The sequence below is a fragment of the Balaenoptera ricei genome, chromosome 6 (genome assembly GCF_028023285.1).
Source record: "Balaenoptera ricei isolate mBalRic1 chromosome 6, mBalRic1.hap2, whole genome shotgun sequence".
Taxonomy (NCBI): Eukaryota; Metazoa; Chordata; class Mammalia; order Artiodactyla; family Balaenopteridae; genus Balaenoptera; species Balaenoptera ricei.
In genome coordinates this window covers 11,293,050-11,315,279 of record NC_082644.1, presented here as the reverse complement: position 1 = coordinate 11,315,279, position 22,230 = coordinate 11,293,050, and the positions used below count along the sequence as shown (strand labels likewise).

At 50.6% G+C, this 22,230-nt stretch overlaps 1 protein-coding gene across 1 annotated transcript in view; it reads right to left on the bottom strand.

The window, feature by feature from the left end:
• SCARA5 (scavenger receptor class A member 5) overlaps positions 1-22,230 on the bottom strand; it is a 117,329-nt gene that overhangs the window by 37,202 nt on the left and 57,897 nt on the right. The window contains exons 4-6 of the mRNA XM_059926835.1: positions 12,762-13,436; positions 2,502-2,582; positions 338-436 (exon numbers count right to left, since the gene is read on the bottom strand). Coding sequence (XP_059782818.1) covers positions 338-436; positions 2,502-2,582; positions 12,762-13,436 — 855 coding nt within the window. The remainder of the gene's footprint in view (positions 1-337; positions 437-2,501; positions 2,583-12,761; positions 13,437-22,230) is intronic.

Below are 22,230 nucleotides of genomic sequence, written 5' to 3'. Positions count from 1 at the left end.
GAGGCTCGCTGGTTTGGGGATGAGGAAACTGATGCTTAATGGGAATTCCCTGGGCAGTCCGGTGGTTAGGACGCGCGCTTCCACTGCAGGGGGTGCGAGTTCCATCCCTGGTCGGGGGGGAACTAAGATCCCGCAAGCCCTGCGGTGCGGCCAAAAGAAAAAAAAAAAAAAAAAGAAAAGAAAACAAACTGATGCCTAATGAGATTAAGTGACTTGGCCAAGGTCACTCAGCTTGTCAGTGGAAGAACTAGAACTTGAACCCGGTCCACACTCCAGTGCCCACATTGGTGCGCAGGGGCTGGCGGTGAGCAAGGGTGCGCAAGAGATGCGTTGTTACCTTTGAACCCACGCATGCCCATCGGTCCCATGGCTCCCAGCTTCCCTTCGTCGCCCTTGGGGCCGGGCAGTCCTGGGGTCCCTCTCTCCCCTGGCAGACCTGGGGAGACAAGAAAGTTTTGGAGCCTCAGACTCAGAACCGGAAGGGCCCCCAGAGGCCATCGTCTGGCTCAGCCACAGGCCTCGACCATGAATCCTCCTGCTGCCCCCGCTTCCTGATTCTTCTCAGGTAAAGATGCTGCAGAGACAGTGTCCAAAAGGTCAGCACAAACCCTCCCCGTCAGCACCTTTTATCCAGTGAGGCTGAACCCCTCCCCCCGAAAGGTCCAAGATGGTGGAGGTGCCAACCTCATTCGGGAGCTGTCTCTATACCTCTAGCTTTGCTAGAGATTTAGACTTGCAAAATTTTTTTGAGCCTTTTGAATGTGGCAGGCACTGTTCTGGGTGCTTTCCATTACGTATCTTATTTAATCCTCCCCATAAACTGAGGTATTATTTCACCTGAGTTACCAATGAGAAAACGGAGGCCCAGAGAGGTTAGGTAACCTGCCCATGGTCACACAGCAGAGAGCGCTGGAGGCAGGGTCCTATCCTTGGTTGGCTGGCTTCATCTCAGCTGGATGAAAAGGGCTTACTGGTACTTGGGGTAGGAGGAAGATTAAATCACTCCCCGTCCTATGTAAGACAAAACCAGAAAGGTCCCTTCCTTGTGGTAAACACAGGGAAGTGTAGAGAAGGGGAAGGTAGGCTGAAGAGGAGGCAGGAAGTCTGCAAAGCTCAGTAACTGGGGCAGACAGGCTGCTGTCACATCAGTCCCCAGGGCTCCTGGCCACAAGGCCCCATGGCACTGGCTGCACGTCACCATGGAAAGCCGGAGTCAACAAATGGTTTCGCCCAGCGAGGCCTCAGCCCTGGAGGCCTGACCTAAGCCCACAGTTATCTCTGCAAAGCAGGGCACTCTAATTAACTAATTAATTGTACTTTGCTGCTTCAAATGTTAGCTGGTTTCCTTTGGCCTTTTTCTGTGACATGGAGAAATCTGTCTCGCACTTATGATTCCTCCGCCGTGAACATCAAACAGTTGGAAGAGGATGGGGGCCCCAAGAGGGTGGTAGCACCTCAGACGAGGGCTTGATTTCTTTATTTTTTTCCCTAATGCAACATTCCTGGAGCCCAACAGCCCTGCTGCCACGGCGTTGTGTGTCTCCTGCAGGATATGCCCAGGGACCCTGCATCCTGTCATTGACTAAGGCAGAACAGGAGGTTCCACAGCTCTGGGAGCCCCTGGGCATCCTTGATTCTGAGTTTAGGGAGCTGTGCTGAGAGGTGGAGGCCAGGAGTGGAGGCCAGGCTGTGGGTTCTGCCTCCACCAGCCTCTGCCTCTTCTCCTGTTCTCAGCCTCCTTAGAGATTTAGGAAGGGGGTGGTTTGGAGGTATAATTCCTGACATAAATAAGCCGACACCTTTCCCCCGATAAACCTCCCCTTTTCTTACATCACTTAGAAGACTCTACACTCCCTTAGAAAAACGCTGCTCACGGCAGAGGCTCGGGAATGGACAGGCTGGGATGCCAAATTTGGTAAAGTAACAGAACGGGAACTCCTGAGACGAGGCATTTAAGACAAACATACTCTTTCCAGAAGGCCCCAAAGTACCCTCCCCGCCAGCTATTGGACCTTCCGGGCTGTCACGAGTGCATGTAGCAGGGTGGAGAGGGCATGAGAGGGCAGGTATCTACTGCCCGGGGCAGGTTCCGCAGGAGGTAGGGGGTCAGGCGCTGGGGACTCAGGAAACACTGAGGGGACAGAGCATACTTGATGGGCTGCTCTGCATCAGGGGACACCCTCAATACCTTCCAATGGCCCTGGGCACAGGGACCCTGACTCCTGGGGTGGGCAGTGGCTTCAAGGAGTTGTGAGCCTCGTGTGTACCCTTTTTCTTCAGGTCCTGGTACTCTCTATGGAAAAGGATTTGCTCCATCCTATTCTTATACCAATAACCTCTTAGTCTCTTAACAGAACAGGGCATCTGAAGCTGAGTTGATTGGGCACTGTCCCAGGAGCCCCATCACCGATACCAAAGAGAAAATAGAGGGTCAGGGATGGATAGCAGAGCCCCTTCCCTTCCTGGTACGTCCAGGTCCCTCCCAGGGGCCTCCCCATTACCTCGAAGTCCAGGTAATCCAGGGATTCCAGGCGTGCCTTCTTTCCCTTCATCCCCCTGATCGCCTTTGGGGCCCGGTGGTCCTGAAAGGGTTACAAACAGCACTAAGGTTAGAGGATGGCTTTCTGGAGTAGGTCACCTGTGGAGGAAACTCCCTCCTAAAAAGAGGAAGGGTCAGCATTATGCTTTGGAGGCACACAGGGCTCTATCTAGTCCAGCCGTGTGTGTGTGTGTGTGTGTGTGTGTGTGTGTGTGTGTGTTTGCACTGGGGAGGCAGGAATCAGGGAAAGCTTCCTGGAAGAAGTAACATCCAAAGTGAGATTGCAAGGAGGAACAGAAGGTGGCTAAGTAAAGAGAGGAGTGGGAGTGTGTTATGGACTGAATGGCTGTGGCTCCCCTAACCCAACACCAAATTCATGTGTTGAAGCCCCAACGTCCAATGTGCTGGTATTTGGAGACGGGGCCTTTTTGGGAGATGATTAGGTTTAGATGAGGTCATGAGAGTGGGGCCCCCATGATGGGATTAGCGCCCTTGTAAGAAGAGACCCCAGAGAGCACTCTCCCTCCCTCCCTTCCTCACGCCGGCACTGATGAGCATGCTTTCTCTGCCATAGCGGGGCACGGCAAGAAGACAGCCATCTGCAGCCAGGAAGAAGGCTCTCATCTGAACCCAACCCTCATCTCAGACTTCTAGCCTCCGGAACTGTGAGAAAGGAATGCTGTGTAAGGCACCCAGTCTGTGGTATTGTTACAACAGCCTTAACTAAGAGGAAAAGGGGAAAGTTCCAGGCTGAGGGAACAATCCCTATAAGAGCTTAAAGATAAGAAAGAGATCTGTGAATCATGATGGGATTAGAAACTGGGGGTGGGGGTCCCATGATAGGATAAGAAGGGTGACAAAGTGGAGGGTCCTGGAGGCCTGGTGTAAGTGTGTTGAATTTGACCCTGAGGGCACCAGAAGACACAGAAGGGGCCTGAGAGAAGAGTGTGGTCATACCTGCACACAAGGAAGACTGCTCAGCCTGCAGTGTTGGAAAGGGATTGGAACAGAGGGAAAGCAGAGGCAGGGAGGTCAAGGAGGAGGCTGCACCCCAGGTGAGAGGCGGCGGAGCCCTGTGTTAAGGAAGTAGCCGTGGGGAGGGATGTGAGTGGCTGTTAGGAAGTAGAAGAGACAGACCTTGGCTAAACTAGGTGAAGGCAGGGGAGGCGGCCAGGATCAGGTTCAGATCTCTGGCTTGAGCACCTGGACGGAAGAAGAGGTTTCTAATTGCTCCTTAGCGGGGCTTCCTTCCAGGGCGAGGGTCCAGCACCATGGCAGGGATTCTAGCTTGTGTGGTCAGATTCAGTCTCCACATGCTGGGTGTTGAGATTACACAGCCAACTAGCAAGTGAGGGAGCCGTGGTTTCAGCTCAGGTCTGCCTGGCCCTGTCCACCCTGCCTTGCTCCTCATGCTAGACCTCCTGCCATTCCCAGAATGCACCCGAACCTTCCCGCACGGCAGCCTGCTGTTCCCAGACTGGCGAGCCAGGGGGGCCCTCCCTGCCAATCTCCTATGGCTACCTGCCCCTCAAGGATGCTCATGACCACCTTCTTGGCCAAACCTTCTCGGATCTATCATTCCTGCTGCAAGTGGGCACGGCCTGTTTGAATGCACGTCCTTGGTGCCACTTGACGTTTATCTCACACTGCCTGGTCTTACAGTCACAGGAGTATGTGTTCTCTTTTTCCTAAGAGAATGGCCAGCTCCCTGAGACAGGACCACATCCTTGACATCCTCGTACTGGCTGTGAAGATCCAGACTCTAAATTGCCCTGCTCTGGCTGCTCGATGAGAGAAAAAAGGGGACCAAGGAAAATGCCCAAACTGTATTGCACTGGGTGGAAGTGTGTCCCCTCCACGTTCACGTCCACCTGGAACCACAGAATTTGACTTTCTTTGAAAACAGGGTCTTTGCAGATGTAATTAGTTAAGATGAGGTCAGATTGGAGTAGGGTGGGTCCTTACCCAATGACTGGCATCCTTATAAAAAGAGAAAGCACAGACAGCTGGGCAGAAGGCCAGGTGACCATGGAGGCTGAGACTGGAGTGATGTGTCTACAGGCCAAGGAACGCCAAGGATGGCTGGCAACATGAGAAGTTAGAAAGAGGCCAAGCAGGATCCTCCCCTAGACCTTTTAGACAGAGTATGGACACCTTGATTTCAGACTTCTGGCCTCCAGAACTGTGAGAGAATAAATTTCTGTTGTTTGAAGCCACCCAGCTTGTGGTGCTTTGTTATGGCAGCCCTAGGAAACCAAAACACGTATACTCGCAGCACAGCAGTCATGTCTTGCACAATAAATATTTGATGAATGAATGAGTATATGAGATCAGAGGGTGTAAATACACACAAAACAGCCAGGTGGCCAAGATCAAGATGTACTGATACATTCCCAAAGTTGACACTGTCCGCAGACCCTAACCCAGGTTGACAGCTGTTTAAGAATTCAATGGCATGTGCACAGGGAAAAAAGTAATCAACAATTGAAAAATGCACAAATCATTGCACAATGACTTGTGAGTTACACAAATCATTTAAGGAGGACTGGGGTCTGTAGTCATCTTCCTCTTTCCTAGGAAGAAAAGCAAAGTAAGACTGGCCATGTTGACCTCGGTTTTTGAACAGGAACTGCTGGGAACATGCCTAAGATTATACAGCAAAGAAAGACAGAGTACAGAAGCAAATGAGCTTTAACAATGCCCATTCCAACAATCTCCTGGCCAGGTCAAAGCTGCAGCAAAGGGAGCTGAGAGCGGTTCCTCGATCTCTGTACGTCATGGGCTGTCACTGGGCTGTCACCCTCCCCCTGTCCCCAGTCCACTCCATCCCTTTTCACTCTTCTCTGCTCCCTCCCGGCCTCCCCATGGGAAACCCAGCACTCCGGGAATCAAGCAGGTCAAGGATACCATGGACCATGCCCTCCATTTGTTTTATTCGCTCTGATGTGGGTGTGAACCAACATATGGACCTTCCCGGGAGTCATTCTGGCAAAGAGAGGATGTTGCCCAGTGGCCTGACCCTGATGGTAAGGCATCAAGGTGGCAGAGGTCATTTGGAAGGTGAGGTTTGAGGATGGATATGGAAGATCTTAGGTTCAGGTCCTGGTTCTATAAAGTCTAAGTAAAAATCCCTTCCTCTGGCGTTCGTAGTGAGGAATAAGCGAATTCAGTGACGTGGTGGATAGAAACAGTCTTGGGAAGCTTTGAGTGGCAAGGCCATCCCTGACCATCTGTACCTCACTTTTCGTAATGCTTCATCAGAACTATTTGGAGATGGTTATTCCAGGCTCTGAAATCACCCTGCCAATCCAGGGAGAGCCAGATCCAAAAAACATCCTACACATGGAGAGTTTTTAAGACATAACTAAGTGGTTAGTGAAGGCCTTTACTAGAGATTAACTGGGAAGAAGCCGGGGTAGACAGTTAAGGTGGGTGCTGATTTCCAAGCCTTAGTCATGTCCTCAGGTGGTACTGGCCCGGCCGACTCAGAAGAGCCTGGAATGCGGCCAGTCTGAGTCTCATGGGGCCATGCTGCCTGGAGCCCTGAGGACCAAGTGCTTCTTTAAAGCAGGGCTGCCCATGGGTCATGCACTCCTGGGACCTGACTTTTTGTCATTTTCTCAGGAATCCAGGTTAACGATCTGGAGCTTTCTTGGACTCCTCCCTTTCCTCTGCCCAGCCCCCTTCAAGGCTGTCATCCAGGTGATTCCCATGTCATGTGTCTAACTCCTTCCTCACTGCCTCACTCATTGGGGTCCTCCCAGCCTCCGTCCTTGGCTCCAGCCTCTCTCTCCAGCCCACTGTTGCTGTCTGATTAATCTCATCAGAATCAAGTGAACTCAGAGCCCTTGGAAGCCCCTCACACCATGAGGGGTGGGCAGCCCCCTCTGTTGGGGACCCCCTGAAAATCATTCCCAACCTGACCCCTTCTTCTGCAAACTCACAGCCTGATGCTTCTCGACACAAACTCTCTTCCACCTCAGCAGAAACGTTCTCCTTATGGTGTCCCCAGATACTAGCCAAATCTTTTCCTTTCTAAGAGGCCCATCACTCTCAGCCCTGAAGCTCACCTTCACACTCATCCCTCCCATCTCTGAGGGCACCAGGGCGGAACCCCCAGATCTCAGAACGGGAAGGACCCTCAGGCATCACCGTGTACAAACTCCTCAGGGGAGCGCCAGAGCCTGGGCAGGCCGCCCTGTGCCCACACGCCAGCCACTGTCACTCCCCTCGGACTGTGGTCCCCAAGGAGGACAGGCCTATCTAAAGGGCTGGAGCCCCACTCTCTGTGGCCCTGGGCCTCACATAGCACCTGGCACACAGGAGAGATTTCAAGGAATGACTTCCAGGCAGTCCTGGAAGCTGTTATGGTGTCAGTGGTCCCAGTGGTCCCCAAGATGAGCATTTTTTAAAATTTTTATTAAAGCATAGTTGATTTACAATGTTGTGTTAATTTCTTCTGTACAGCAAAGTGACTCACTCATATATATATAGATATAGATATAGATATATATACTCTTTTTCATATATGGCTTATCACAGGATATTGAATATAGTTCACTGTGCTATACAGTAGGACCTTGTTGTTTATCCATCCTAAATATTATAGTTTGCCTCTGCTAATCCCAAACTCCATCCCTCCCACATCCCCCTCCTGGCAACCACAAGTGTGTTCTCTACAACTGTGAGTCTGGTTTTGTTTCATAGATATGTTGATTTGTATCATATTTCAGATTCCACATATAAGTGATATCTTATGATATTTGTCTTTCTCTATCTGACTTACTTCACTTAGCATGATAATCTCTAGGTCCATCCATGTTGCTGCAAATGGCATTATTTCATCTTTTTGATGACTGAGTAATATTCGGACGAGCTTCTGAGCTTCTCAGCTTACGCCATCATGTCTCACCTTTTCCGCCACTGGAGCAGGCCAGGGCAGAGGTGGCCTGGGACAAGGGGAAGCAGACTCCACTTCTCCTCAATCATGGAAACAGTCCAGAGCCCCTCTGCTGGGCTTCCGGTCCTGGGTGCCAGCCCCTCTCTCCCTCCACCTCCCACAGGGGGCACTGGGAGTGGGAGGAGGCGGGGAGGGAACCTCCGGGCCCTGGGCCCAGGTCCCCCTCGGAGTCTGTCCACTGGTCTAGCCCACCCCCCATGCCACCCCCAGCACAACTCTGCCCTCGCTGGGCTGCCATGAGCCGCTCCAGCTGGAAGCATCTCCAGCACAGAACAAAGGATTTGGGACTGAGCATTTGGGAGAAACGCCAGGATTCTTCTGGGGACCAGCCAACGGGGAGGGGAAAGCAATCCGCTCTCCCTTCCCGGATTCTGGAACGAGAGACGGGGTGGGGGACTCATGTGTGCTGGAATCCAGACAGGGACCTGCCAAGAACAAATGATCATGACAGCTGATGCCTCGGGCCCGAAGCCAGCAGAACCGTGACCAAGCTCGTAATGTAAACACCACTGCGGAACCACGCTAATCCTGGGGTGGCTGCCAGAGGTCGGGTCCCTGCTTCCATTGCCCTGATGTCACTGGGGCTCTGCATTCTCAGTGCTATGACGTTTACAGTATCAAGAGCTCTCTCACTTCATTTCATGCATCCTCTCTGGGACCCTGAGCGCGTGCACGGGGCCGTGGCCCAGCCTGCAAAGCCAGCTTCCTTCTGAGCCTCAGAGGCAGAGGGCTGGCGGGCAAGGCTGGGGGCAACTGCTAACTTCCACAGCAGGCGCTCCATTCCCCTCCCAGCAGAGCCTCCTGCAGCCTGCAGCGGGGTTAGGGAGGGCGGCACCAGTCCGTGCTTCCTAGTCCGTGGTGGGATAGAAACACCTCCGTTCACAGAGACGCCCACCACCTTCAGGGGTGCACACCTCTGTGCACCAGAGACCAGGGCCCACCGTTCCCGCCTGGAACCCAAGACCCCATTCCCATTATGAACATTTGTTGAGTGGGACTCTCTACTCTACCAGATGGTGTTTTTTCTCAAAACAGCAGCCCACAGATAAGTTTGCTTTGTCCATTTGCTTTCATGAATTGAGAGATGACTCTTCGAGCCCAGCCGAGGCACTGGCTGGGGATTTGATGTAGGCAAGTCCTTTCCCCTCTCTGAGCCTCAAGGGCCTCAACTACAAAATGAGGGGAGTGGACTAGGTGATTTCAGAGCCCTATCGTCACTCTAACCTTCTGTGGATCTATAAACACCCGTGTAGCGAACTGAGCCACCTGCATGTGGCTGGGGAGTCCTGCCTGCAGGCCTTTGCTCACACACTGCCCCCTCCTGGGATGCCTGCCCTCTCTGGTTAGCTTTCCCCCTCCTGGGATGCCTGTCTGATCATCTAAGTTCTCTGCTCCTTTCAGAGCCACAGAGAGATTTCAACAGACTTGATAAGTGCTGAAAATCCAAAGCAGAAAACAGAAAGTCCCACTGTGAATGTACACAAAAGACAAACCCAGAGACAAAACTCATAGAAAACTGTGTAACAAAGTGAGAGAATGAAACCGTTTGGGGTCAAGCTCAAGAATAACATAAACAAGCTCATATTTGAAAAATATACATAGTGGGGTATTTGTGGATTCTGAGCCAGGAAAGGGCAAAGTGCGTGCATGTGTGTGTGTGTGTGTGTGTGTGTGTGTGTGTGTAAAGACTAAGAGAAGAACTGAACAAAACTAGTAAAGAAAGGCCACTCAGACAGCAGTATAGAAATGCAGGAAAGCTTATCTGGTAAAACATCCCTTATCTAAAAGCCAGGGTAGAGTTTTGTGCTGTTGAAGTTGAATGGTAATTATATTCAGACATACCAAACAGAACTCTCTTTAATCATACCAGTTGGGTCCCTAACAACCATGAGAGAGGGAGGTGGGAAGGGGAGACACCAGCCACAGTGGTGGTCCTGGGAGATATAGGGGCCGAATGGTCTTCATCTCTGAAGAGCCAGCAACCCATCAATAATGCCAAGCTTGAAGACTGGAAGGCAGGTCTGGGCAGAACCGAGATGAAACTTCAGTTCAAGGGAACTAAGTGTGAAACTTAGTTTCAGAACCAAAGAAAGACTGCTTAGAGGATACCACCGGAAGAACCATGGCAAATGCATGACCCAGAGCCGCTTCAGCCCGAGCCAAGGAGAGGGACTCAGAAATTAAAGAATCAGGATGTGAAACGTTCGGTGAGGCCAAAGAGGCTGCACCAGCAGGAAGCCTGGTGATGTCTGTTGACCGGAAGAAGAAGGAAGGGGGAGCGCCTGGTAGGGCCTACCCCCAAACTACAGGAATAGACCCGAGGGACCACTCTCCCTTCTCACTTCATGGCTGCTAGCTGGTCTCTCTCCACCCCAGAAAGCACCACGGTCAGTGAAAAAACATGGTTACTGAGCCAGAAAGACCCACGTTAAATCTTGGCTTTGTCACTTGCCAATTGTGTAAGAAACATTGGGAAAGTTATTCGAGTTTCTCAGCTATAAAATGGGTTCAATAATACCTTTTTTGCAGGATGTGAGGATTAGCACTCTTTAATGTCTACTTAGAGAATAAATGTCGACAAAATGTCTGGCTCGTGGTAGGTTATGATGCGGTGTCGCTGCTATTATTAAGTACTGAACAGACTGGGGAGGTCAAGGAAATGAAAAGATGGGAAAAGCTAAGACCCCAGGGGTGTGGATTTGGAAGAAGACATGCTACCGCCTGCTCTCCTTTGATTTCTGAGACATGAAACCAAAGTGACCCAGGACAAGAAAACTGATCCTCTGACGGCACGGGTTCAAAAGATGTAATAGCTGTTCCACAAACATTCCTCGAGTTCCACTCACATGTATCACACTGTTAGGTGCTGGGGGACACAGGGGTGGGCAGCTGAGGGTGACTGGCTGTGACAGATTGAGCACTGGCGTTGGGTTGCAAGTCGTGGGCTGGCGACCGAATGGCACGTTTAACATGGGTGAATCCGACGGCATGTAAATTACACCTTATTAAAGCTGTTGAATACAAAAGCCCTGGGTTGGATCATTTCTAACTGTGTGTCCTGGAGTAAGCCTGGTATTTTCTCCTGCAGCCTCAGTTGCTTTTCTGCAGGAATCCTACACGCTCTCCATAGTGAAACCTGCCTTCAACCAAGCTCATAGCTGGTGATGGGGACCCACTTTAAAACAAAATAATGTTCTATTATTATTAACTGGACCTGGAAAGTACCATGCAAATATAAGTCTCCATCATGACTATCTTCTGCTCTGATAAATACAGAATCCCAGAGAAGGGAGACTTCAGTGAGCTAGAGAGGCCAGCGGGTTCCTGGAGGCGGTGGGTTTGACTGAGATGGGAAGGATCAGTGGGATTTGTATCACAAGGAGGAAGAAGGAGGTTTTGCAGTGGAAGGAACCGCTGGAGTAAAGCTAAGGCAGTGGGAAAGGTGGGCTGTATCTCTGAGGCAGGGACAAGACGTGTCCCACTGGACTGGATGCTTCGCATAGAGCAGGGGATGCCAGATGGCTGTCTGTGAACCATGTATGACCCACAGATGTGTTGTTTTTGGCCCACAGAGTTAAATAATTAAAATTTTCTAGAACATTCCATGTTTCCAGTTTCTCTGGAAAAAATGGGAAGACCTTATTATCAATGCCAAGCCAAAATGGGCTGGACCTGCCATAGCCCCTACTATTCCCCTGACACCAAAGTCATTTTAGGCATTGACATTGCTCGACTGCCCCTGCAGACAGTTCTGTTTGTAACCCCTGGTACAGGGGACCAGTTACAGGAGAAGGCAGGAAGGACAGGCTGGGGCCAGGGATGCGATGGAAGGCACATCAGCTCTGGGATCAGAAGAGCTAGGGTTCAAGTCCTGGCGCCATCACCTCCTAGCCTGCAACTTCCTGAGCCGCTTCCTGAATCTCACCACATTCATGGTTGTTTTTAAAAGACACCCTGTGAGATACACCCGGCACGGTACCTGACATAGTTGGTGTTCAAAATGGTATTATCATTGTCTACTGTCAGCCTAAGGAGTTTTTGGTGAACCCGGCAGACCTGGGTTCTGAGCAGGGGGTCATGCAGGAAGAGCACATTTCATGAACACTCTGACAGTGACACGCAGGGCAGACAGCAGCGGGAAGGAATGGGGGAGAGGGGAGCGGGGAAGTGGGCAGTCAGGGGTGCAAGAGAGGAAGGTTGGCTGTAAAGGTGCTGATGTCTGTGGACCCCGAGCGAGAGTCCGAATGGAGGCCCGTGCATTTTTGCCATTATATTCAAGAGTGATAAATGAAGCCAACACATTGTTAAAGAAAATAAAACATGTTCTTCTACCTGGATGAATATAGCTTTCTAACAGTCTGGAAGGCCAGGTTCAAATTTGGAATCTTCCAACTTTTTGTAGCTCCACCATGTGTATGGTCAGGCTACCCAAGATGGCTGTTCTCTTGCTCTCTGTACATCCCCTGCCCAACGAGTGTCTGCTTCACCTACACCCTAATCACATGACTCATCTTCCTACATACTTGCCTCCACCCCAGCTAGTGACTGTTCTTATCAAAGGGGCCTTGAGGAGCGTGACCCTCTGCTAGTTTCCCTGGTAACCGATGAGCCCACCTGACATCAGTTCCCAACTGGCAATCTCCCCTTCCCCCCCCACCGCCCCACAGAGAAGACTTCCGCCTTGTCCTGCCCGCCCGTCCGACGCACACGGTGGGGTGTCGCTCCAGGACCTTGCTTCAGACGTGTAAACTCCCCAATCCATTAAACCACTCATGTCTCTGTTGCTGACTCCAGGCTCGCTCTTCCGTCTTAAAGCTGGGCAAGTGCAGGCCTTGTAGGCCTGCGGGGTGCAGCCCAACATCAGGGAACACCATGCAAGGACCAGGACACTGGGGGAGCGCCTCTCTGTCTGGCCTGAGCCCCAGCTTTCCTCCCCAGCCCCAAACTCTTGGAGGCTCCGGCTGGCACATCCAAGCCCTGACCACCCAGGTCCCCAGCAGCCATCTTGGCCATTCTCATGTCTCCCCACTGTCTGCGGGGAGAGGGAGGGCAGCAGGGAGGAGGTTTATCCTGTGCCGGCCTGGAAACGGGCACGGTCCGTTTGGAGAGAACACTCCAGGGTCCCGGAGGGCCAGACTTCATGAAGGGAGAGTGGGTTCCGGGAGGGAAGGGGGCTCCCGGACCTTGGGGAGGCAGGTGCGGGAAGAAGGCCTGAGCGGGAGGGCCCAAGCAGCCCCCGGGGGCCCGGGCGGTCGCGGGTACCTTTGGCCAGGGAGATGTTGCGCAGCGCGATGGAGTGCTCCCAGTCCTTGAGGCGCAGGTCCTCGGTGACGCTGTTGAGCACGGCCAGCTCCTGCTTGAGCTGCAGCTCCAGGCTCCGGTGCACGAGGCGCATGCGGCGCGCGTCCTCGCTGGCGTTGCTCACCAGCACCTGCAGGTCCCGCAGCCGCGTGCCCTGCAGGGCCACGTCGTAGGACAGGCTGAGGTTGAGGCCGCGCAGGGCGCCGCCCACGTCGGCCAGCTCGTCGCCCAGGGCGCCCACCCGGCGCGCCAGCCCGTCCAGCAGGCCGGCGTGGCGCCGCAGCAGCCCCTGGCTGCGGTTGCTCTCCACCTGCAGCTGGTAGAGCTCCAGCTGCGCCGCGTCGCTCTGCTGGGCCGTGCGGTCGCGCAGCAGGGCCACCGCCTGCTCGCTCTGCGTCGCCTGCGCCTGGAGTCCCCACAGCGCGCCCTCCAGCCGCTGCACCGCGCCCGCCAGCGCCAGCAGCGAGTCCGACTGGTTCTGCAGCGCGTCCTGCACCTTCCACACCTGCTCGCTCAGCTCGGCCTGCAGCGGAGCCTGCAACAGCCGCAGCTGCAAGTCCCGGAAGCTCTCGTTCAGCCGGTTCACGTTCCGAGTCAGCGCCTTCAGGTCGTCCGGGGAGCTCCGGGGCCTGGACACTGCGGAGGAGGGGGAGGAGGAGGAGGGGGAGGGGAGGGAGAGATGAGGCGGCTGCGCAGGCCCCCGGGGCCCAAGAGGCAGGCCCGGACAGAGCCCGGCAGGCCGGAGGTGCTCAATAAACGACAGCTGAAGGGAAATCAGAGGTGGCCGTGGCTGAGCGCCTCAATACGTCCCCGGCACTGTGCTCAGCCAGTGGTCCCCAAACGTGTCTGCCCATGAGAATCACCTGGCCAGGCATCCCACCTGTCGAAATTGTGATTGGATGGGTCTGGGAGGTGACCCGGGCTTTGGAATTTTAAAAAGAGCCCGAGATCATTCTAAGGTGCGGATGAGTTTGGGAACCGGGGACTCATTATGGATGAGGTTGATCCATAAGACATTGTCTTTTTTATATTTTGGAAATGATCAGACATCAGCGGTCCCACGTGGCTCACCCTACAATACTGTGTGTCATCCTCTCCACTTTAGGAGGGAGGTACCCTGATTTATCCCCTTTCAGGGCAAGAGCTGTTAGAGCTGCCCCAGGCAGAACAGCAAGTAAGAGGGGGAGCCAGGATTCCAATCCAGAGGGCTTGCTTGCTCCCGAACCCGGGTGCCTCCCTACAAGTCGGCTGGGGAACTGCCTGAAGGGACCACGGCAGCGGCAGACTCACCCAGGCTCTGGGCAACACTGGTAATTCCCGCTCCTGAATTCAGGGTCCCATTCCCTCTGGGCGGGTGGAGATGCTTTTACATCCATACCCTCCCTTCTCTGCCTCTGACTTCTTCTGGATCTCCTACTTCCCTCCTCAGGCAAACAACCCATCTCAGTGATTTCCCACCCTTTCCTCTTGGCGAGGTTTCCTTTTCTTGGTTATAAGAAAAGCTATTTCACAATACGAAGGGGAGGGGTGTGCATCTTAATCATTATAAGCTAGCATCCGGTGTCTCTTGGAAGCTGGTGGGCTGCACTCAGGTACACTACAAACCCTGGTGCATCCTGGGATGTCTAGGGATGCTTGTTTGTTTGCTGTGCACTATCCGCAGCTGTCTCCCGCTCTGCTCTGCAAACCAGACAAATGGAAACTAGTAGTGGGGGGGGGGGGGGGGAGCAGGGTAGGAGATGGGGCAAATGAGGCACAGAGGGAGTTGTGCCTTGGAAATCTTGGAATGGAGAGAGCCGGGGAATTTGGTACCCAGCTTGTTCAAGCAATGAGAAGATTTGGAAGGGGAAGGTAGTTTGGGAGCGTGCTGGGGCTGATGCTTCCGGAAGTGCACAGCGTTGATGGTGGCCACTCTGGAGGAGATAAGTCATTTCAGATTCGATTCAGAGGCTCACAGTGCTAGCTGGGCATTGGAACCCCACTTCACATTCTCCCTCGGGACTTCCCTGGTGGTCCAGTGCTCCCACTGCAGGGGGCAAGGGTTCGATTCCTGGTCAGGGAACTAAGATCCCACATGCCGCGCGGCATGGCCAAAAAAACCCCCAAAAAACAAACAAAATAAAAACCCGAAAACCAAACAACAACAACAACAACAGAAAAACAAATTCTCCCTCACTCAGCGCTTTAATCTCCAAGGAAAGCATATGCCCAGCCTCTGCATATACCCATCTCTCCACCTTCAGTTAGTTCTAACTGTTCAAATGTTCTGCATTCCATCCAGACTTGAAAGTTGCCTCCCTGTAATTTCTATCCACTGATCCTGCCCTCTGAGATCACTTAAAGCGAGTGAATTTTTTTTTTTTTCCCACAAGACAGCTCTTCAGCATCTCAAAGACAGTTATCACATCCCTGCTACGTAACAATGTTTCTGGTTTAAATCTGTAGTTCCTTCATCTGCTGTCTCACAACAAGCTTCTAAGCCTCCATGTATCCTGGCTAACCTCTTTTGCACATATGCAGTGTGTCAACATCCCCTTACAGGGTGGGGCTTGATCTAAATTTGGGTTTTCCATGGTGTGGAAACACTGGGCAAAGTATGGTAGAAGGATCGTCAACTTCATTCTGGGCATAAGACTCTCTCTAATACGGCCCAAAGTGGGTTTTTCAGACTTGCATCACAGAATTTAGGTCTACGCAGTCATCTGTAAAAAGTTTCCCCAATTTACAGATAAAAAGACTGAGGCCGGGAGAGTATTTGTGATCTGCCTAGTGGCATGCTTCCTGACTCCTGGTCCAGTGGTTCCCTCCATTGCTCCGCTACTCTGGAAAATCAGCTAAAGAGTTGTCAATACAAGGAAAGGTTCTGGGGAAATGAATCCATGAACCAGTCACAACCCAAGTAACCACAGGAACTGTCTACCTAAGAAATCATTGCAGGTCAGGATTAGATCATGTGTTTGTCCAATATTCGACCCAGATTGCTTGACAAGTATTAGAGACAGGGCAGTTGGAAAACAGAAAGGCCAGTATTTTAGTGGCAGTCTCTGCTCTTGATGCTGCAAAGTTCAAAGGGATACCGCAGCTTATCAGAAGTAGTAAAACACTGTGAGTTTTGTTAATTCTGGTTTTAAAATTGGGATTGTGAGTGCCTAAGAGTAACAGTGCAACTACTTGATTTAAGGCTCCATTAGCTCAGGCTGGCCGGAGGCAATGCCATGAAGGAGGCAATTTCCCTTAAACTCACTCTCTGCCAGCTCCCACCAGCCCCTCCTTCTCTCTTCAGGTGGTCCCCATGCCCAACTGGTGCCCTGTGCCCTTGGAGGCTCCTGGCCTTGCCCATCAGCCCCCTCCTTTCAGAACCTACCAGCTTTAAGACCCCTTCTCTCTGTCCAGAAAACTGGACTGAAACTTGCCCGCATGGTAAAGGCTGAAAATCAGCTACCCCTTCCAGGAGGGTTCATTTGGGTCTTTGATTATTGTTCATTGCACAACTAATTTTAACATAAATTGAAATAAAAGAAAAAATTCTTCCACCATCCCACAACCTCCAACAAAGCCCACTGGTTTTCCTTCCATTTTCTTCTTCTAGTTCCATCCATGTGCATACCCAATCTTTACAATTTGATTTCTGGGTTTTTTAAATTTGTGAATGATTATTTTACAAATATTCTCCCATCTGTCATTTATAATTATACTTCTGATGGCTGCCTAAGAGTCTGTCAGGGAGATGTCTTGTAATTTACCCATTCTCAATCATGGAAGATAAACACAGAAAGGTCCCTCCTTCTTTTGAAATTTTTCCTACCAGTAAATTCCCAGAAGTTGGATTAGTAAAGCCAAAGTTATAGACCTTTTTATGACTCTTAAAAATTCCAACCCAATCACAAAAAGAAAAAAAAAAAAGAATAAAAAAATTCCAGCCAAATCGCATCCCCAGAAGTTATACCTATTTATAGGTATATTATAGATTTTTAAATGTGCCAGTTTCAGTGAAACCTCAGTGAACTCTTACAGTTTTCATATTGTTAATTTCACAGATACAAAAACGATACCTTGTTATTTTATGTTAGTATATTTGCATTTAAGAAATGGCTTTTTCAAGGCAATGCATTAGCTCAAAGGAATGTTACTGGCATTTTAGGTACTCCAGCTAATCAGAACAAAATTATTTTGAGGGGTTAATACTCTTCAGGCATCCAATCATGCCGTAGAAGCCCAGAGCAGCCTCCCCCTTTGGGGATCACTTACCTACCCCAGAAGTGAATTATCTCCTTCCAACAGTCACAGCGTGTTCTTAGCTCACACTACCCCCACCCCCTCTCATCCGCCATTTAATTCCTTCCAGATGTTCGCTGTCCTCAACAGGGAACAATTCTTCCTTGAGTGTGACTCTCTTAATTCATGTTTATGCAAACAGTTCATTTATCTCTCTGCCTGCTGTATTTACGTTTAATGTGCTTTAACCATGCTTCAACTTTCATACTTTCACAAGGAGAAAATAAATTATAGAGTAACAATAATAACTGGCATTTCCTGAGTCCTATATGCCAGGCACTGTTCTAAGTGCTTCCCGTATTAATACGCTTAATTCCATAACAAGCCTATGAGATAAGCGTTGTTATGACCCTTATATTCCAAACGAGGAAACTGAGGCACACAGAGGTTGAGTAACTCACAAGGTCACACACTGGTTGACGGAGGAGACTGACTTTGGGCTCAGGCAGTTTGGGTCCAGAGTTCCCCTTGCGATACTGCCGAAACGGTGGAAGGCACAGAACAAACTTTTTAACAGAGACACACAAATATGGAATAAACCTTGAAGGTAATGAGTTCCCCATCATTAAACCCAAGTGGGAGTCAGGCTGCTTCGCAGGAATCATGGATTCTAATTGGGATTCTGATTCGGTATTAATTGCTGAATACTAATGAATGTGTTAATATACACTTTATAATAATATATGATTAATGTATTAATGTCTGTCTCAGGCCATGCCCTGGGCTAGGTGGTTCGCACAGACACGTCTCCTGCAGCCTTCCTACCCACACCCCAGCCCTGAGATGTCTCCCTGTTCCATAACTGTCTTCTATGTTCATTAAAAAATGATCACATGCTGGTTAAGTCACGGTGCTCCAGATGTCACTGACCAGAGAGGCTGTCTTCCCCCAAAACATCAGGCACACCCACAGTGCCAGCAAGGAAGGGGAAGTATGTATGAGTTGGGAGGAAGAAAGCTAAGTGTTCTGTTTGAGGTTTGGTCACCTAAACCTTGGGCATTGGTGTTAATAACCCTGTATCTCTGTATAAAATTTCACATCCATTACCTCCCTTAATTTTCACTATAACTTATCTCGGGAGGTAGGAAGGGCAGGTATTCCTAATCTCATCGAAGGGTGAAAAAAAGAGGCTCAGAGAAGGCAAGAGATGCCAGAAGCATGAAATAAGGATGTGATGGGGTCATCTGTCCCTCAATCCAGTCTTCTGTCCTCCACACCTGCTGCAGGGAAGGTCAGTCCCATACTGAACTCCAAAGTCTACATGGGGAAGCAGGGCAGGAGATGACATTTATTAAGCACCTACTGTATACCAGACTCGGTTCTAGTTTCTTGCTAGAAGTGGCTTCCTTTCCTCTTCCCAGCACAATTGTGAAGTAGGAATTCTGCCTGTGTCCAGATGAGGAAGCGCGAGAAGGTGGCAGAGCATGAAAGGAAGCTCAGGCTGCTCGGTCTCTGAAGGCCCTGCTGGCCCCCCCTTACCCCCCAACCCCCTTACACAAAACAGCAGAAGGCATCTGCCTCCCTTTCTTTCCAGACCACCTGGGCAGAGGCCCTGCACCGGCCCAAGAAGCAGGAGGGACTTGTTAGAGGCTTGGGGAGGGGGGTGGCACGAAGAAATAGCATCCAAGTTTGATGGAGGCCCTTGGGCAGGTAGATGCTAGAACACTGCCAAGGGCCTTACAATTCTCCTGTGGTCCTCCCAAGCCTACGGGCAGACGGTATTACCATTTCACAGATGAAAAATGGAAACTCAAGCGATGAAGTAAGTAACTCAAGGCCATCTGTGAGTAGGAGGTGGACCTTCCTGGCTCTTTCACTGCCCCATGCAGCGGTCCTGCCTTGACTTCATTTAGGCTAACAGAAGGAAGGCGGGTACCAGAATTCATAGAGCATCACATTAAGGGCAGAGATGGGAAAGGATGGGGCTGAAATGAAACTGCAAGGTAAGCACCTCAATTTAAGCACCAAGAAAAAGACAGGGGCTTTCTTTCAGGAGGTCTGCAACACAGGGTTGGATTTCCTGAGATCTGGAGACATGTGACTTTAATAGAAAATTAATTTAAAAGTGGAGCATAATATTCATTCAGAATTGCATAACGAAGAGGTTCTCAGTAGACCTTCAGCACTTAAAGTGATGCACATTTTCACTAGGGCCCCCCTGTTTCCAAGAGGTAGGAGGAAACCAGGGCCAGCCTCGTGGTGTGCGACCAAGTGCAGTGACACACGGCGCCACGTGCAGAAGGGCCCCGTGCTTGGGGCTTACTGCTCTGCGGTCACTCTCTTGAAATTTTGCATAATTTTATCTTGGAATGCATGTTTTGTAAGTGAAGGACTGAGGCAGGGGAAATGAAGCAGATTGGGGAGGGAGGGTATTAGGGGACACTCATAAGGACCCAAAGAGGAGGGCAGCAGATTGGTACATTTGGGGTGAGCTTATTTCCTTATTTGTTTTTAAGAACCACATGCCCTCGTTCCTAGCTCAGAAGGATGTCCAGGATAAACATTTATAGTCTGGAGACTGGCTTCTCCTTTGTCTGTGGCCTCACCAGCCCCTGCACTCACACAGGAGGGGGCTGGGAGCTTGCAGCCGCAGCTCAGAGCATCAGGAGGCCCTTTGAGAAGGAAGCCAGACAGACGCTCCGTCTTTGCACAGGTGGTCTGAGCTTTCTGATGCCCGGTCCATCTGAAGACTCATCAACCAGTGGCTCCCGGGGCCACAGGCTTTGGCCACATAGGTGTGTCCTCCTGAGCGCCTACCTGCAGTGGCCTTTGTCAGTTCAGAGGCTGGTAGGGCTCCCTAAGTAAGCAAGCACAGGTGGCCAGTTCTCGGTCTTACAGGCAGGATCCAACAAACAGGCATGAAGGATGCAGACTGCCTGCCCCCTGGAACGGTGGGTTGGCTGCAGCCCAGATACCCATCCTTTACACAGAGACCCTGACTCTGGCCCATGGATGAGCACAGACTGGTAGCTGGAGGGTGCATGGAGCACAGGCTGACGGGAAGCCAGCAGACAGCCGTGGATATCCACATTAGGATGGCCTGGTACAACCTCAGAGGAAGAAAGACCCCACCAACATGCTGATTACTTTCCTCAGAGGTGTGGCTGGATATTCTGCGCTCCTGGCATAAGCATTCCCTTTGGTGGTCCAAGCAGATGGAGTCTCTGATAACTCACTGTTGATTGCTGTGGAAATGGGATCCAAGACAAATTATAACTCAGAAGGCTCCTCTTGCAGAACCTAGCCCCAGGATTCCCATTTCGGAGGCGAAAGGATCTGAAATTATTACCAGCAATGCCAGGAAACCCAGCATTTTGATGGGGTGCATACGTCTAATAGGAAAGAGACCAATTCTTTGTGAATTCGCAAATGGAATTAGGGACTTGCTATTTAGACTAACACAGTGCCTACTGCAGAATCTTGCAACCTGGTAGCTGGTCAGTAAATAGCTATCGGATGAATAAGTGAATGATTGAAAATGGAGAGTGGTAGGAGGCACAGAAGTGCCCTCATGTCTTCTTAGAAGAGCTTGGAGGACTTCCCTGGTGGTCCAGTGGTTAAGCTTCTACTGCAGGGGGCGCAGGTTCGATCCCGCAGGCCATGCAGTGCACCAAAAAAAAAAAAAAAAAAAATGCCTGGACCAGCGGAGGAGACGGGGGCAGCCCTTGGGCCCAGCCTCGCTCTCTCTCAGCCCACCTTTTACTCTGGCCAGGGCTACAATGACCAACTTCAGGTGGGTGTAACCCGGCAACACCGCACTTCATCCGCACCTCCGATCTCTAGCTGTCTGCCCCCAGGGCTTCTGTGACTTCTCAGAATCATGGGAACCATCTGGACCTCATCCATGCATGGCCTTGCCACTCAGGGTAACCCCGACCTATACAGGAAGCAGCTGGTGGATAAACACTCTCCACGGACAGACAAGTCTGCAGCTTTTACTACATAGCCCCTTGGAAGGTCCTGGAAGGACTAAGCTCTAGCAGCCACAGCAGAGACCGGCTCAAGAACACATCCTTGTAATTGTTTTCCCTCCTTCCTGACCCCTCCGGTCCCCAACTCCTGCTTCCCAGGATCACTTTTCACAATAAACTACCAAGCCCGTGTCTCTGGCTCTGATTTCCAAAGAAATTCCAGGCTAAGACAAGAAACATCCCTTCTTCCCTAAGCATAAAGAGGCCAGCTCTCTTCCCATCTCCCTTTTTTCAGATTCCCAGTTCACATCCTGATTCCCTGTTGTCCTAAGAGCTCACAAATAAGTTTGAATTGGGGACATTCATTTGTTCATTCATGCATTAAGTCATTCAATACATGTCTGTGAGGTACCAACTCACTATAAGGGTTTGGGCAGCAGTAAATACACAGAAGTCTAAAATGTAAGCTTTCCTATCAAGAAATTTATCATTTACTTAGGGAGAAAAGTACACACAAAAGGAACCTGTTTTAAAACTCTTCTAATGTGTTTCCAAATGTTCTTTGGGAAAAGAAAACCCAAACCCAATATTAAGATTATCTGAAGAAGCTGAATGCAACGAGTGTAATCTCTGCCAGCGGTGCAGAGGGTGAATTGCAAAGAACTGGACCTGGAGGAGGTTTGGAAATGCAGTAGGAGGCTGTGGTCCTGGTGACAGAGGAGGGCCTTGGAGCAGGGCCACGCCTGTTAGGACAGAGAAGAGGGACATACAAGACACGATAGAGAAGTAACATTGTTAGGACTCAGTGGCCTCTTGGAACTGGAGGTTGAAGAATAGGAAGGCTGTAGTACTGTTGAATGATATGGTATCATTCTGGAGGAATCAAAATGCTATTTTGTGGGGGGCGGGAGGGGGTCCACTTTTTAAAAAATTGAAATATAGTTGATTTACAATGTTGTGTTAGTTTCTATATAGTTTCAGAAACTATATAGTCTTTTTCAGATTCTTCTCTGTTATCGTATATTACAGGATATTGAATATAGTTCCCTGCGCTATACAGTAGATCCTTGTTGTTTATCTATTTTATATATAATAGTTTATATCTGCTAATCCAACACTTCTAATTTATCTTTCCCCCACCACCTCTTCCCTTTGGTAACCATAAGTCTGTTCTCTATGTCTGTAAGTCTGTTTCTGTTTCATAAATAAGTTCCTTTGTGTCCTATTTTAGATTCCACCATATG